The 17078-nt window shown below is 37.9% G+C and overlaps 1 protein-coding gene across 1 annotated transcript in view; it reads left to right on the top strand.

Annotated features, from left to right (window-relative positions):
* LOC110165419 (guanine nucleotide exchange factor VAV3) overlaps positions 1-17078 on the top strand; it is a 142678-nt gene that overhangs the window by 84271 nt on the left and 41329 nt on the right. The window contains exons 7-15 of the mRNA XM_020930608.2: positions 971-1039; positions 1176-1279; positions 2627-2726; positions 3884-3979; positions 6568-6636; positions 7359-7445; positions 7569-7654; positions 10050-10182; positions 15878-15987. Of these exons, the coding sequence (XP_020786267.1) occupies positions 971-1039; positions 1176-1279; positions 2627-2726; positions 3884-3979; positions 6568-6636; positions 7359-7445; positions 7569-7654; positions 10050-10182; positions 15878-15987 (854 nt within the window). The remainder of the gene's footprint in view (positions 1-970; positions 1040-1175; positions 1280-2626; positions 2727-3883; positions 3980-6567; positions 6637-7358; positions 7446-7568; positions 7655-10049; positions 10183-15877; positions 15988-17078) is intronic.

Raw genomic sequence — 17078 nt, 5'->3', positions numbered from 1 at the left:
ATTTAGTTAATTTTTTGGGGTAGGTCCTGGTTTAAATTCCAGTTTAGTCCAGGATTAGATCTGTTTAAGGTCCTATGGCCAGGTTTAATCTTTGTATAGTTCTTGTTTACTTATTCATTTCTAACTTTGAGTCTTTGAGTTTTAGGTCATTGTTAACTCCTGCTTTAGTCTATTATTTCTGACTTAGTTCTGATGAAGATTTTGTCCCGGTTTAGCCCTTGGTTAGTTCCAGTTTAGTCATGGATCAGGTCATACGTCTGGGTTTAGTTTTTATTTAGTCGATCTTTTATGACCTTTAGTCTTTGGTTTGCTTAGTCCATTATTTAACATATGGTGCTTTTAAATTTGTCCTGGTTTGATCCTGGTTTTGTGTATTTGGTTCAGTCCTAGTCTAGCCTTGTTTTAGTTATGGTTTAGTCCTAATTTTAAGTGGTGGTTGTCCTCATGAAAGCACATTTAGTTCTGGTGTAGATTTGGGTTATTTTAAGTCCTGGTTAGTTTAAGTCTTGCCTTAATCTAGCTTTGACTCCAAGTTTAGTCCTGACATTGACAACAAACACCCACCTATGAGACTTCTGTAGTTCTTTTAACCTTATTGCTTTTACTTCATCTGTACTGCAGCCTGCCTCTTTCACTCTGCTCACATCCACTCATCTTTTCTGTTATGTGCGTCTGAAAAAGTCCTGTGCTGATTTCCCAGAGGACTGCCACACTAAATGACTTTGGCTATGAAGTGGATGGAGAAATTTCACTTGCACTTTGAGATGTAGAGGCAAAAGTCATTAGGTTTCAAACTCTGAAAATGAGATTATTATTGTCGTGACTCAGACAGACTTAGCAGCGGGCTCCTTGTTTTGCTGACTGCGGAGCTTTGCTACTTCACATTAAATAAAAGCAAAGCCAAATGACTTTCCCATTTGTACCGATACCCCAGAGAGACAAAACTCATTCTCTTCTTTCTCTCTTGCAGCACTTTATGTCGCCCCTCACCGTCTTTTTATCCTCGACCGAGACTGAAAAGGTGTTTGTGAATATACCAGTAAGTCCCTTTTAACAAGTTCAGTGGTAGGTTGAGCTTGTTGTTATTCAAATGATTGTTGGTAATCTTTTATACACAAATAAGTAATATATGTAGTTTGTTGGTTATGGATGGTGATGTTTATATTGTTTTTCAGGACCTGGTCAAAGTTCATAAAAGTTTGCTGCTTGAAATCCAAGACTCCGTGTTACACAGAAGTGCCCAAAACCTGTACCAGATATTTATCACTTTCAAAGAGAGGTAGGACTTCTACTATTATAGTATAAAGCAGGGGTCATCAAACTAAGGCCCGCAGGCCGACTCCACCCTGCCACAACCCCCCAGCTCCTCTGCCCCCCACCACTTGAACTGGCCCTAAAAGGTAATCCTCAAGAACTGTCATGGCCTATTTTTTTAAAATTACTTTTTGGCAGATAATAACACTTCGGCATTTTGTATCAATTTTGTGTCAATTTTTTCACTTTAAAAATGATATTTATATGAAGTATTTATATTTAAATTATTATACGACTTATTTACGTTTGCTGCTGAATTTTCGTTACCTGACAAGCTCGAGATAAAATAGTGACAGTCAAAGCACGCGCAGACTTCTGTAGTGCAGTTAAGGACAGCAAAATGGCAAGTGTTAAAGTACGAAAACTTGACAGAGAGTGCCAAATTTTCAAAGAAGAGTGAACAATCGATTATTTTTTTGTTCAGTGTAAGGACTGTGCAGTTTGTGTGATATGTAAAGAAAGTATGGCAGTTTTCAAAGAATATAATATGCGTTGTCAGGGTCATACAATTCTGTTATACGGCTGACCCAACCCCAGCCCCCATCACAGTCAGAAGTGATAATGTGTGTAAATAAGTATGTTAAAGGTCTTCTACTACACAAAATTGACTCTAGTGAGCTTTTAGCCATGTTATAATGTTGTTACCTCCTCCTGCCTCCTTTGTTTCATTCACACATGAGTAATCCTTTATTATTATTCTGTCCACATCTGCAAAGGTCAAAATGCTCTCTTCAACCTTGTGATTTTATGAAGCAGATGTTAACAGCTACCTTTTACTTGTTGTTCAGTAGAGATTGGCAGTTCGAGTGCTAAAATGATCCAAATGATTGTAGTGACAGTGTCTGAGGTTTAAAAACACATTTAATCACTACATGTATTACCAGATTAGGTGTAATAGACTGTTTTCTGTTTGAGAGAAGAAACAGGAAGAGCAGGGTTTGTGTGTTAAACATGTGTGAATGAAACAAAACACAACTCCGGGTATGTTATTGATGAGGGAACATCATTATAACATACTGTAACTCAGAAAATAGTGTAATAAAGGCACTTTAAGACATACTACACATGTTTCCATGGCAGTCAACTATTGGTTTTATCAGTAATCCAATGCTATGTGACCCTGAAATTGAACAAAGCAGCGGTCTATTTAAATCTATACCACAGCTGAGTCTTTGACACAGAAATCCTTGCATGCGATAAATAGTGTAAAACTCCAAAAACAGCAAGTATATCATTGTGAATATATAAACAGTGAAAGGAAAATACATTTTAGAATCAAATAGTTGTATGTAAACTTTGCTGTTTACTTAAGGTTGTTGATCTATGGAAAGTACTGCAGTCATGTGGAGACGGCCATCGCCACACTGGACGACATCTGTAAAGACAGAGAGGATGTCCGCATGAAGCTCGAGGTAAAATATGTAATAAATACCATCTGAAATATTATAATGTAAAGTACAGCAGCAGCTCAGGGTCATTCTTCACTGGGTTCATGAGTGGTCACACAGCACCCTCATGTGTTCAGCTGAGGTACTGCAGAAAACAGATTTTGGCTTCATGTGCAGAGGCTGAAAAGTGCATGTAAACATAGTTGTTTTATTGAAAAAAATTTATAAATTTTTGTGTTATTTACCACCTCTCACTATCTCACAGTATTTGTTTGTATATGCTACATTAGTAGCGACTAATTTATTCACAAGACCTGAATTGCTTGAGGAAAAAAATTAGATAGAGATATAGAGATTAGGGTTGTCAAAAGTATTAATAATGTAAGACTTCTCGCCAACAGCCTCTTCCCACAAGTTAAGCTTGAACAATGCACTTTGAACTTTGATGTAGCACTTTAATATTTTAGCTACTTAATCTTTGTATTTTGTTTATTTCACAGTCATATGTCGTGTGTAATGATTGTCTATTGTTTGTTTATGTTGTTGTTTTTAATGTCTCATGGGGCACTTTGTTTTTCCATTGTGATTTTTAATTAACTAACCTAACCTAATGCCAAAATTAGTATCTAAGCTATACTTGTACTCATTTGAAATATATCAATACAGAAAAAAATATATTAGAATGATTATGAATGATTATGAAAGCACAATTATGGTAAGATTTAAAGAAAGTTCTCTTATTTGTGTTGAAATTACAGTCATTACATGCAAAATTACACTCTTTGTTGTTATTAAAAGTCCCATTCTATATAAAATTGACTCTTGTGAGCGTTAAGTCATGTTATAATGCTGTTATCTTCTCAAAAACATACCCAGAGATATGTTTTGTTTCATTCACACATGTTTGAGTAAGATTTTATTATTAGTCTAGTCTCGTCAAAATGCTCTCTTCCACCTTGTGATGTCAAGCAGTAGTTTTCAAGTTAACAGCGATATTTTACCTTCAGTTCAGTAGAGACAGGCAATTCCAGGGCTGAAATCATCAAAATGATTCTTGTGAAGGTGTCTTGAGTGGAGCATTTCCTGTATTACCAAATTACATCATGAGGCTTTTCCTTAGTATCAATGTAAATGTAAATGTTGTTTTATTTCTTAATCATTCTTTGTTTTGTTTTGCTCAGGAATGTTCAAAAAGAGCCAACTATGGAAAATTTACTTTGAGAGATCTTCTGGTTGTTCCTATGCAGCGAGTTTTGAAATACCATCTCCTTCTACAGGTACACAATATTTCACATTTAATAGTATTTCCCTCATTTTATGACAATCCACAATCCACACTTCACATATATTTTTTAGCTTTGACAGCCCAATAATTCTCTGTCATCTCTCTGCAGTCTTTTCCATTTGTTTCTTCCATTCCCTTTTTCTTTTTTTCTCTTTTTTCCACTATAATGTCAAGTTGAGCAATTCTGAATGACAAAAAGGAGGTACACTTGAAGCAGGAGCCTTGACTAAATGTGCGAATGACAGGCAGGACCCATCAGGGAGTTTTCAACCCGTCAAACCCTCATTCACTGTCACTGTTGCTTTCAAAAATGTGATGCAATATCACCTCTGTCCACTGGGGGCGCTCTTGACCACGTTTGAGTCCATTCTGAAGCCTATGAGATTTCACTGTCTATCACGGCTGTTTCATTATGGCCCCCGCTTTGTGAGTAATTGCCGTTTTATCGAGATTCTCAAGGAGAAGTGACAGTGGTGTTATGTAGGGCTGGAACAGAGCAGCAGACACACAAAGAAGGAGATTTAAATGGAGAGATTTTCGAGTATCTGCAAGGAAGAGCTGAATTAGAAGCAATGCATTTCATTTTTCTCTATTATAAAACTAGATTTATATGAAAAGGTTATTTATATTTACTGTAGATAATCATTAGTAGTCAGATACACCACAGAGATGTATTTCTTTACCCTCTCAGTAAGCATTAAAGGTGCATTGTGTAACTTTTCTGGTGGAGGGTCCTCAGCCTGCTTGTCAAAATAGACATATGGCTTTGACTGGAATTTTCCACAGCATTGCATAATGTATTTATCTTGCATTTATTCAATCAGAGGTCTTTCTACTCCTCAAAAGTACAAAAGTCAAAACATTGACAAATGATAAGTTCCGTGCCATGCTGTGGAATATTCCTGACAAAAAAATAACATTTCCATGGAAAAAAGCAGGTGACCTTGCTGACCCTCCAGCAGAAAAGTTTCATCTTTAAGTTAGACTTAGAATTACAAATGTGTGACTGTTGTAATGACATACATTTATGACAATTTAATTAAATATAATGTTGCTGTGACCACCTCCAAACAAGAAAGTGATGACACCTAACCAGATCAGATCTGTGGAGAGGCAATCCCACTCACTTGCTTTTCTTGATGCTTTACAATTTGGTGCCCACAGCTGCCCTGGGACAGATTGACAGAAGCGAGGCTGCCAATCTGCACCTGGGAAATGTGGGTGAAGTGTCTTGCTTTGGCAATGTGGGTAAAGGATGCTGTGGCACCTGATTTTCCCAGTGGTCTCCGATCTAAGTACTGGCTTAGTTTCTGAGATCTGATGAGGTCAGGCATTGACAAAGAGGTTTGGTCAAAATACATTAATACTATGGAGCAGTATTTAAACAATTTCTTTTTACCTTTACTGCCTGAACTGTTGATTTCCTTTACACAGTCACAGTCACCTATCTGCCCCTCTCTCTCATCACCTCTCCTCTTCCACCTCAAACATAACTCCTTCTGTAACTCCATCTCGCTGGTGTGGCCCTCCCTCTCTCTGTATCTCCTCTGTGTGATGAATGGCCCCCTGTCGTATAGACCACTGATAATAATGCCCGGGTTGAGCTTGACTGACACAGAGGATTTGAGCGGTGGCAGTCGACGGATATCTCCCCCTGTGTGCTCTGGCTGTGTGTTTGTATGGGCCGTTATGGGGAGGACATGCATGGCCTCCCCCGTTATCCAGCCCGAGTCGCTCTAGATGTCTTGTTTACGTTGAGGCCGGGCACCATTTCAGATCAGCACACAGCGCAGATAGCCCACTGCATACACCGCTATCTGATGTATTTCCCTGGGCTGGATTCTTTTCCCAATTACATTTTTTCATTTCATATCTAAAGCCACTGAATCAACAGTTTGCACCTCCATGTGGGGAATGACAATTCTCTCATTTTCTTTTTTTTTTCTTTTTTTCTTCACCTAGAGAATGTTGGAGACATGGTTTTTATGAAGAATTGTGTTATGTTGTAATAACTTTGGCTGCTTTTATGTGACATTACAATGGCGCTATGCACATGTAAACTATAAGGCTGTATGTGGATGAATAAAAAGGCATGTTATGAAGCCAGTCAAGGTTCCAGAAGCAAATTTCCTCTTAGTTTTTCCTATAGACTTTACGAAAAATGTATATATCAAGAGTTTAAAGGACCTATTATCCTATTTTTGGATCTATGTTATAATGTTGTTTCCTTATTATAAACATACCTGGAGTTGTGTTTTGTTTCATTTGTACATTTTTAACATACAAACCCTGTGTATTTAGGCTGAGTTCTTCTCTCACACTGAAAACACTTGGTTACACCTTGTGATGTCATGTTGTAAATACAGGAAGTGCTCCACTGTGTTTTTAAATTCCATACACCTTTGTTAAATATGTGTCAGTGAAACAAAACACAACTCCATGTATGTTTTTGATGAGGAAACAACATTATAACATAGATCTGAAAATCAGTTCCCTTTAATAAAACATAAGGTAAAGCAAATCACTACAGTAATTTGTACAATAAGCATATACTGCATTTATTTTGTTTTTGTTGAATAGGAGCTGGTGAAACACACACATGATGCCATGGACAAGACTAATCTGCGCAAGGCACTGGACGCAATGAAGGTACATAAATCACCATAATCTTTATTCCGGACTCATGGTCCATTTTTAAAAAAGACAAGGACAGTGACATTACAAAAACAACAAACATTTATGTCTTTAGAATCAAATGATCATTTATATTACATGTTTATGACAAAAGGAAGGTCAAACTAGAAACGATTAATGATCAAACTTGAAATTTGTGTAGATTTTGCACCCAAATCACACGTTCAAACTGTATCTAAATTCAGAGAAGTAGGACATTGTGTGGGAATGCAACCAAGAAATACACAATATTTATTCATGATAAAAAAGTCATAAGTACTTCACTTACACTAATCAGTAAATACATAAACTGTTTTCCTTTTTCAAGATAAAGAACATACCTTTAAGAATACTTTGCTGATTTTTAAAATTTCTTTGTTGTAAGTTTTTGAAATGAGACTAGGCGATATTGAGACTTTGTAGTAACATCACAGAGGGGGTATTCGACATTTGTCAGTTACCATGATGACATAATGCACACATTTGCAAACACAGCCAAAAAACTCAAGAAAAAAATGATTTATACAATGCATTTTCTGGAGCATGTGATCAATTTAGAAAAGGAAATCTGAAATTCACCTGCAAATTCAAATGCTATCAAACAGTGATGCAGTATGATGGGAGAGCACATTTCCATCCTACAGTAGATGTGCAGTATTTCCAGTAAATCTCCCTCATTGTGTATTCTGTGTACGCAGGACTTGGCTCAGTACGTGAATGAGGTGAAGCGAGACAACGAGACGCTCCGAGAGATAGATCAGTATCAGAAATCCATCGAAAACCTGGTAAGCCCCGCACAGTTCACCGGCCCTGATCCGGGCTCAAACTGGGGAAAAAACACTATACCCCAATGATCAGGAATATCTTTGTACTTCCTCCTCTTCTTTTGCCCATTTCCTCTTTCCTAGAACCAGCCTCTGAAGAACTACGGGCGGCCCAAAGGGGACGGGGAAGTGCGGGTGTCTACAGTGGACAGGCGCGCTAAACAGGATCGGTGAGATGACTGACAAGCACCTGCTTGTATAAGTGAAACACAAACTACTGTAGAACTGGATCAAGGTCTTAGATGTCCTATATTACACAAAACTGACTCGTGTGGGCTTTAAGTCATGTTAGAATCAAAAACTTACCTGGAGTTCTGTTTTGTTTTATTTACACAGTTTTAGCAGCCCTTTATTATTAGTCTGTCAACATCTCCAAAGTTCAAAATGCTCTGCTCCACCTTATGATGTCATGTCGTGGAAGTGATAACGGCTCTAGTGAAAGTGCACAGAGTTTAAAACACAGTGGAGCACTTCTTGTATTATCACAAGGTGGAACCTGAGAGAAAGAACTCAACCTAAATATGCAGGGTTTGTGTTTTAAACATGTGTGAATGAAACACAACACAACTCCGGGTATGTTTGTGATGAGGAAACAACATTATAACATAGATCAGAAAACTATGTAATATGGACCCTTTAAATATTACAAATTTGAAACAAAAAAGGGACAGCAACAAGCCAGGGTCATTTGCTGGATTGGGTATCAGTTCCATGATATCGATTCAGCTGATATCCTGGTTGGTCCTTTAAATAGATGTGATGAGACTGACTGATGTATTCCCAGCTCATCTGATAATGTTTGAACTTTAAAGATGCACTGTGTAACATTTGTGTTGGAGGGTTTGCCACTTCCTGTGTACATTCAGATGATATTGCTTTGCTTTGAATGTTCCATAGCATGACATTAAACTTAAATCAGTACAATTATGTATTTATTACTCATAAGTTCAACAAAAAACATGCATTCATACTGTAAGCAGGGGAATGTCTCCACAGATCTGACCTGTAACTCAGCCTAGTGGCGTTACTTGCCTGTCACCGTGGAAAGAGATATGCTCAATGCCATACTGTGGAATATACGAGGCAGAGCGAAAACATCTCCATGGAGACAAGCCGGTGGAGGAAACAGTTACACAGTGAACCTTTAATTCATACAAAACTCCTCTGTAGTTATTTGCAGGAAAAATAAGTTGCATAACAAATGGATCAAATTTGGTAACTGTGTTTTGAGAGAAAAAGTTAAATTTTCAATCGCTACACAAGAATCACTTAATATCCATATCGACAAATACTTGAAGCCCTAGTAACATTATTGGTATCGGAACTGAAAAAGCTGAAATAGATCGCTCAAATGGGTCATTGTTATAAGTTTAATTTGGTAAATAAGCTACACTAGTAAAACTCGTACATGTTTAGTAAAATATCATAGGATCTGTTGTGAATGGATTATGTTTCTTGAGACAAAATATAAAATACATGCACTAGATTTGGTTGACAGATATGTAACTTGAGGTGATTTGAGGTTTCTTATCTTAAAAATGAAAGAGGACATTGTGATAATTTAAGACTTTCACATGACACTGCTGTTTTTCACACTTCAATGTGTGAAATGTGTATGAGAAAACACAACCAACAAAATGTCATCTATACCTTTGATGTGTTTAAACTATTTCTGTTTGAGTGTACAGTTTCCTTCTCGGCTTTATTCACACGAGTATTATGTTCTTAAGATACTTTTGGACACCATATAAGGAAAGGCTCAGGATATTTGTACATCCAGCTTTCTTCTTTTTTATTTTTTTGGTCACTCAAAGTTTTACATTGCAGGGAACAAGGAATTTTGATTAAACGAAAATAGCGTACAGATTACACAGCTGGAGTAGTTAAGAATATGTTTAAAGGTGCACTGTGGAACATTTCCGGCAAAGAAATAACACCTCCCAATAACAGCTCCATGGAGACCAGCGCAAAAGGGCAAAAGTTTAATAGCTTGCTGATGGAGGCTCAGCTATTTGCTTGTCCACATGGAGATGTTATTTCTTTGTTTGAAATGTTCGACAGTGGAGCATTTTCCTTGCGTTTGTTGAATTCCAGGTGTTTTATAGCTCAAAAATACCTTTATTTATGTAAGTTTATTTTGATATCATGGAACAATAAAGGCAAAACAGTAGTATCTCCATGGAAACAAGCAGGTGGCGGACCTTACACCAGAAAAGTTACACTGTCCACCTTTAAGGATTTTGCATAACATCAACCAATTTCAAGGCTTGAAATAACAGGTCATAAAATAGTGAACAAAACGTGCACACCTCTACACAACAGACTGTGACAGACTGTTTGATCTGGAATCTAACCTAATCTTAACAATTTGATCCAGAGTTTGTTGAGTCAGACCTCAGCCAGTATCCACTCCCCGCCTGTATCTCCTGCTGCTAGTTCACGCTGCGTCTTCCTCTTTTGATAGATAGTACACGTGACCTTTGACCTCCTCTGCGGACAAAAGCTGGAGTCTAGACATCACAATCCGCTCCTAACCCGACTTGACTGCACCTCTCCTCTCTACAGGCACATCTTTTTGTTCGATTCAGCAGTGATTGTTTGTAAACGCCGTGGAGATAATTACGAAATGAAGGAAGTGATCGACCTCCACCTCTTCAAGATTACTAACAACCCCACCTCGGACAAGGAGAGCCGCAAGGTCAGAAACTGCTTTACGATTTATACTTTTTACTCAACTCAATAATTTATAGCTGGGTTTTGCTTGAGTTTGAGTGGACTATACGATTCTACTATAGGGATTTCATAGTTGCTGGGTCATGGAAGTATTTTCTGCCATCTTGAAAGAAAGTCATGGAAAATTCATGTTATGGTGGATCGCAGGGTGGTGGTTGCCTCAGACTTCACAGGGATACGTCTCCCCTGTGGATTCTGCTCCAGTGTACCTGCCAAGACACATGTTTTTTTAAACTTCACATCTGGCCTTCGAAATATATCGCTATAGTTTTTTGTGTCTTTTTTTAAGCAAGATTTTGAGAACAGTGTAGCTGTTTGGGGATATTTTGTATTTTCACCTTTTTCTACAAGACCAGACCAGTAGGGCATTGTATGGGAATGATATCAAGAAATACACAATATTTATTTATGATAAAAATCAGAAGTACTTAACTTACACTATTAAGTAAACACATAAACTGTTTTCCTTTTGCGAGATAAAGGAAAGAGTTTATCTTTAAGAATACTTTGCTGATTTTTTACTTTCTTTGTAGTCAGTATTTGAAATGAGACTAGGCTATACTGATTTTGACTTTGCAGTGACATCATGCTGGGAGTGTTTTACATGTATGTGTATGGCAGTATGTTTATCAGTTACCATGGTGACACAATGCACACTTTACCAAATGCAGCCAAAAAGGTTTTCCAAAAAATTTTTTAGGTTTTTGATTTTCAATAAAAAGATGAAAGTGACAACAAAACAACAACAAATAGCAGTTGATTGTAATTTATGTGAGAGAGACGTGTTTAACAGCTAAATCAGATCACCTGTTGTAGTTCCAACTAAGTTCTTGTCAGATTGTATTAAAACAAAGTCAGATTAAGCAACAAAGCCTCAGACAGAAAATGCCTACAGTTAGCATCACAATCCCAGGGACTTTTACAGCTCTGACATCACATCAAAATTGGGACTGTACAAGGTCTAGACCAGGACAGAGCAAAACCAAGTCTACATCAAGACTCAACCAGAATCAGTACCTATAAAGTGTGATGCTTATTAAGAATTTGTATTAAAAAAATTAAATAAATAAAAAATCCAGTGACCCTGTAGCTGCTGAATTTTTAAAAAGGTAAAAAAATAGCATGTTTTTAGGCATAAATGTCAAGAGTTTGTCAGTATAGAATCCCCTTAATCAAAAATACTTGATTTGATTGGCTGCTGATTCACATTTAGTTCACTTTAACAGACTTATGGCATTTTATCACATTTTGCAATCACATTAGAGCCCATTCATAGCTATTGATTGGATTGGCAGCACTCAGGCCATACAGACCTTTATATAAGCTGCATATTAAGCCTCATTATTGTGCTGCTTTGCATTTAAAGGGCCCATATTACACTATTTTCCTCATCAAAAACTTTCTCTATGTTTTGTTTCATTCACACATGTATAACACACAGATCCTGCATATTTAGGCTGTGTTCTGAAACTGAAAACTGCTTTACCTTGTGACGTCATGTGGTATACAGGAAGTGCTCCACTGTGTTTTTAAACTCCATACACCACAGCTCACAAGAGTCAATTATGCATAATATAGAACCTTTAATCTACCATTTATGATTGGAAATCACTTGTTAACATGGTGGAAAATGGACAGGGACAATCGTCTAAATGTCTTGCTCTGTTGAGTCCATTATTGCTCCTTTACGGCCAACTCTGGACCAGTGACAAACCCAATTAGGAACATTACACAGCGTAGTAATGAGCAGCCATAACCATCTATCAACTAAATGTAGATTCATAAAATGGACTAAACCTGTATGATAATCTTCCATAGTACTACTGCAGTATAATAATGAACGTATCCAATTCAGCTAATCCCTCAATAGAAAAGGCGTCTTAAATAATGTGGTGCTTGCTTGTTCCAGCACATGTTTTACATCTTCTGGTTCATTTGGGACAGAAACAGTGTCAGTTTGCAGCAGTCTGCCTCCTCCCAGATGGTGCTATCATTAAACCGCGCTTTGGGCCAGGCATTCACGGGCACACGCTGAATACTAAGTGCCAAGGGGTGGAAAATATTGCCAATCAAAATGAGAGATGAGATGCCAGGACGCGATGATTTGGGTAATAATGAGTCTGTAAACAGGGAGCGTTACACACTTCCCATTCATAAAGATGGTTAGAGCTATTTTCCAGTCACTCACTTCGGGACAATGGACTTAATATGGCTGGACACTTTATCAGAGCAGGTTTGAAAAGGTGAGTCGTGTACAAGACATCACAGTCCATCAGTCATTGTTAAAGGGCTCCTATCAAGCCAGATAAACTCAAAAGAGGTCTATTTTACATTCATAACTTGTTCATACCCCATACTAGCCTCATTCTGATTGGTTTATATAGCTGTCACTGCAAAGATGAAAAAAGTAAAAAATGTTATTGCCTTTGCCTGGAATGTTCCACAGTATGACATTAAACAGATCTATCCATGAATTACAAGTGTTATTATTGCCTTGAAGAACTATTACTGGGAGTGAGGTTGCCTTTCTGCAAATTTGGTCTGTAATATTAATGCCACACTGTGGAACATTAAAGCAATAACATCTTAAAATTTACAAGTTTTTCTGTTTAAAAAGATAGATACAGACTTGAATTCTACCACTTCATGACATCACAAGGTGGAACAGAGCATTTTAAGATGTAGACAGACTGAAGAATTACTGTGAATGAAATAAAACTCTGGGAATGTTTTTGATGAGGTAACAGCATTCTAACATGGCTTAAAGCTCAATTTAGACAATTTTGTGTAATATAGGATCTTTAAACAAGCAGATGGTGGACCTTAAAACAGAAAAGTTTAATATTACTAAGTTACATTTTAGTACATGTGCACTGATTATAGTGACAGTTGTGTCTAATTCTTTGACACGACTAACACAATAACTCACTAGACCAGAGGTTTTCAATAGATGATGCCCGCCTCCCCTGGGGGGGCACCAGAGAGCCGCTGGGGAGGAGCGACACACACACACGAAGAAAAAATAGCGGTCCACATCTGTACACATCAGTAATTGCGTAGTCCTGTGCGTGCGTGTATTAGCTATAAAATTATGTCGCCATTCTGACAAACTACTCATAGTGTGGAGAGTCACCTTTTTTGCCTTGTATATGCCATGTGGGCCGCGCTTCCTCCCGAACGCAACGTGGGCTGCACCTCTAAACCAGAACTAAAGCAGAACTAAAGCAGAACTAAAATCAGAACTAAAACCAAGACCAAACCAGAACTAAACCTGGACTAAACTCAGGACTAAAACCAGGCCTAAAACCAGGACTAAACCAGGACCAAACTCAGGACTGAACCAGGTCTAAACCAGGATTTATCCTGGACTAAACCTTGCCTCGTTGGAGGGTGGGGGTTGGAGGGGAGTCTTGGCTGTACCTACTCTAAGGGGAAGCTCACATTCACCCAATCTGAAAACCTCTGCACTAGACTGTAAATGACCCATTCTAACTGTAATAAGGCTCAAAACTACAATATTATACATTCATTCATGAATCTTATTTATAATCTCTGATGCAGTTATTCGTCCCAGTGCGATATCTGTAATTACACCAGAGCAACATGTATTTTCCTAAACTCACTCCCCAGCAACTTTCCAATCTGATGTATAAATCTGTGCTCTGAACAAGACTAAGCTGCCATAGACACAGACAGCCTCCTCCTCCCTTTTCCTCTTTACAAATTGGTATCCAGACGCTATCTCTGTCGAGCTCTAGTCTCGCTGTCCGTAGGGGAAAGCCTCTGTGCTACGCCAATGCCTTTTTTGTTTCTTTCTTTCCTTTTTGGAGTTTTCCCTTTGAGTGGAAACGGCGCACGGTGGCTGGATGCTGTGTGGTTGTGAAGGCTGAAGTTCAAAACTGACTGATACAAGTTGTGTATTTGTGTGGTGGTGTGTGGTAAACAGAGTAATGGATTAATAGTTAAAAGTCAACTTAGGACACGGTGAAAAGAGACCAAAGAACTATACAGAGATTTTGTAGTAACTGAATATAAGTTTTTTTGGACTCTTAAAGGTTCTGTATTATGTAAAATTGACTCTTGTGAGCTTTAAGTCATGTTATAGTGCTGTTATCTCACCAAAAACATACCTGGAGTTTTGTTTACAGTGGTCCCTCGCGGGGGTTACGTTGTAAATATAAACCGCAATAGGCGAAATCCATGAAGTAGTCAGCTTGAGCTTTTTAAAATTATTATATATGTTTTAAGGCTGTAAATCACCACACAATTTATACAGTTTTCTCAGACAGGACAGTTACAACCCTTTTTGCATCCTTCTGCTGTTGGCCTTATGTTATATTTCTCCTTCTTTATGTAACGAACCAAAGATTAATTTATTCTGTAAAGGCGCCCTACAGCTGCGTAACTTCTACCTTCCTTCAGCATGTTCAGAAGTCCAACTTTCTGGAGCAGAATGAAATTGTGGATTTTGTCGAGAAGAAAACTTGCAAACATACAGCACTTCAGAATCACACTGTTAGAGATCAAACATTTATGTAAATTTGGCAGCTGAACACATTCTGTACTGTACAGGAGACACGGCACAGAGGAGATTGATTGACAATGGTCTACAGTCCCTTAGCCAATCAGAATGTAGGGAGAGGAACACAATGCGCGTTCATACTTATGCACTAAAAAAAATCTGCGAAACAGCGAGGCCGCAAAAGGTGAACCACCTTATAGTGAGGGACGACTGTATTTCATTCACGCATGTCTGAATAACCTTTTATTATTAGTCTGTTTAATCTCCAAAGCTCAAAACGCCCTGTCACACCTTGTGCTGTCATGAAATTGCAGTTTTTAAGTTTACAGCCACCCTTTAGTTCAGTAGAGATTGGCAATTATAGAGCTGAAACTATGCAGCTCCCGTAAAGGTGTGTGGAGTTTAAAACACGGTGGAGCGCTTTCTGTGTAAGCACGTGACATAAAAAGGTGGAACAGAGTGTTTGAGAGAAGAATTCTCACACAACTCTAGATTTGTTTGTCATGAGGAAACAACATTATAACATAGATCAGAAAATAGGGTTATAATAAAAGACTTTAAATATTTAGAAAGAAAGAAATAGTGTTGAAGTTTTTGGACAGACCTACAATAGACATTAACATTTTTACATTTTTTATGACTAAAATTGGCCTTCTGGTCTTTAAATATTTTTTTATATATGCAAATGTTCTTGATCAGTAGATAAACAACATATAAAGGCATGAAAGCAAAAGAAAAAAGAATAATTTGTATGATTCATGTGTGGTGCTGCTATTTACAAACCAGCCAATAGAATCATAGGCAGTATTGTTGTTGTTGTGTTGTTAAGTGATTAGCGTCAGCATCCTGTGGACTCTGGGGTTGCTCTGAGTGTCTGATGCCCGGCAGTTCTATGGCGTCCTCTCATCTCCCGCTCGTCTCTCCTCTGTTTGGTCTCGTCTGTCACTTCTTCCAACTCTTTCAAGTCTTCACGCTCCGTCTCCGAGGCAACACTCTTTCATTCTCCCTTTCTTAGCTTCCATCTGTCCCCTCTTGCATCCTGCATCGTTTTTGGCTCTTCAAATCTTCCTCCTTGCCCCCTCTTTACCCCGTTTCCTATTCACCAAAATGTGTTAACAATGTTTTTTTGTGTCTGCAGTGGTCCTACGGATTCTACCTCACTCACAACCAGGGACAGAGCGGATTTGAGTTTTTCTTCAAGACTAAGGAGCTGAAGAAGAAGTGGCTGGAGCGATTTGGCATGGCGATGTGAGTGCTGGGCTGCGTGTGTGGTTGTGTGTGTGCATGTGTATGTGTGTGTGTGTGTGTGTGTGTGCGTGACATGTGATAACAGTGTTGGCATCAAAAGACACAGGCATACAGCTCATCCTGTTCTTCTGGTTGGACCACTCGAGCAGAGACACAAGAGGAGACCCGAATCAAAGGCCTCGGTCTGCAAACATGGGGGTGCAAGAGTAAAAGTTTCACAAGCAGAAAAAACAAATACATAAATCTGTAGATATATAAATAATTGGGATGTAACAATAACCGAAACATTGTGATATTGTATCGTCGAAGTTCTCAGAATAATATCGTGGACCATCACAATATAGAGAATTACAAGTCTCTTTGCTTAAATTAAGAGTTATGGTGTAGGTGAGACTTGGATATCGTTACACCCCTAATAAATAAAAAAAAAAACTAAATTAAACACCAATATTTGTTATGAGCACTGGCAAATCATCCACACTTGGCAAACCGCATTATGTCCATCTGCCTGTACTAAATATGTTTTTGTGATATAAATATACAGTACACTATTTTATGAACACATTTAACTCTCAAAAAAATAAGCAAAAATTCATTCTGGTTTTACACAATATTAGCTTCACAATTTGTATCTTAATATTATTAACTGGTAGAGTTGAAGCCCCTCTTTTCAATAAGATGCAATGGTGAATCATTTATAATATCGCAATAGTGATTTAATACATAACTTAAACAATGTTAATGTATTTAAAGCTGTACTATGTAACTTTTCTGATGGAGTTTTCATGAAATATTGCACTGCATGGCTTTACTTTTATTTTATCTTCATGGTGACCACTGTTGCAGTCAGATTGTGTTAATTGCAGTATCAATCAAACCCTCTGTTGTTGAATAGTTGTGAGATTAAGCAGTTAAAGTCATATTTATGCACATTCAAAGCAACATTACCATGGAGACAAGCAAGTGGCGGACTCAGTGCACCTTTGCGTAAAAATTCTGTGTTTCTGGTAACTTCACCTACAACTGCATATTTGCACCACACATGAGTTGTTATTATATTGCATAGTCGACTGAACAACTGTACCACTAAC

The sequence above is a fragment of the Boleophthalmus pectinirostris genome, unplaced genomic scaffold, assembly GCF_026225935.1.
Source record: "Boleophthalmus pectinirostris isolate CB_2022bp ecotype Guang Dong unplaced genomic scaffold, ASM2622593v1 HiC_scaffold_15, whole genome shotgun sequence".
NCBI classification, from domain to species: Eukaryota; Metazoa; Chordata; class Actinopteri; order Gobiiformes; family Gobiidae; genus Boleophthalmus; species Boleophthalmus pectinirostris.
The sequence above is the reverse complement of the archived record's forward strand: the minus strand, read 5'-3'. Positions and strand labels throughout refer to the sequence as shown.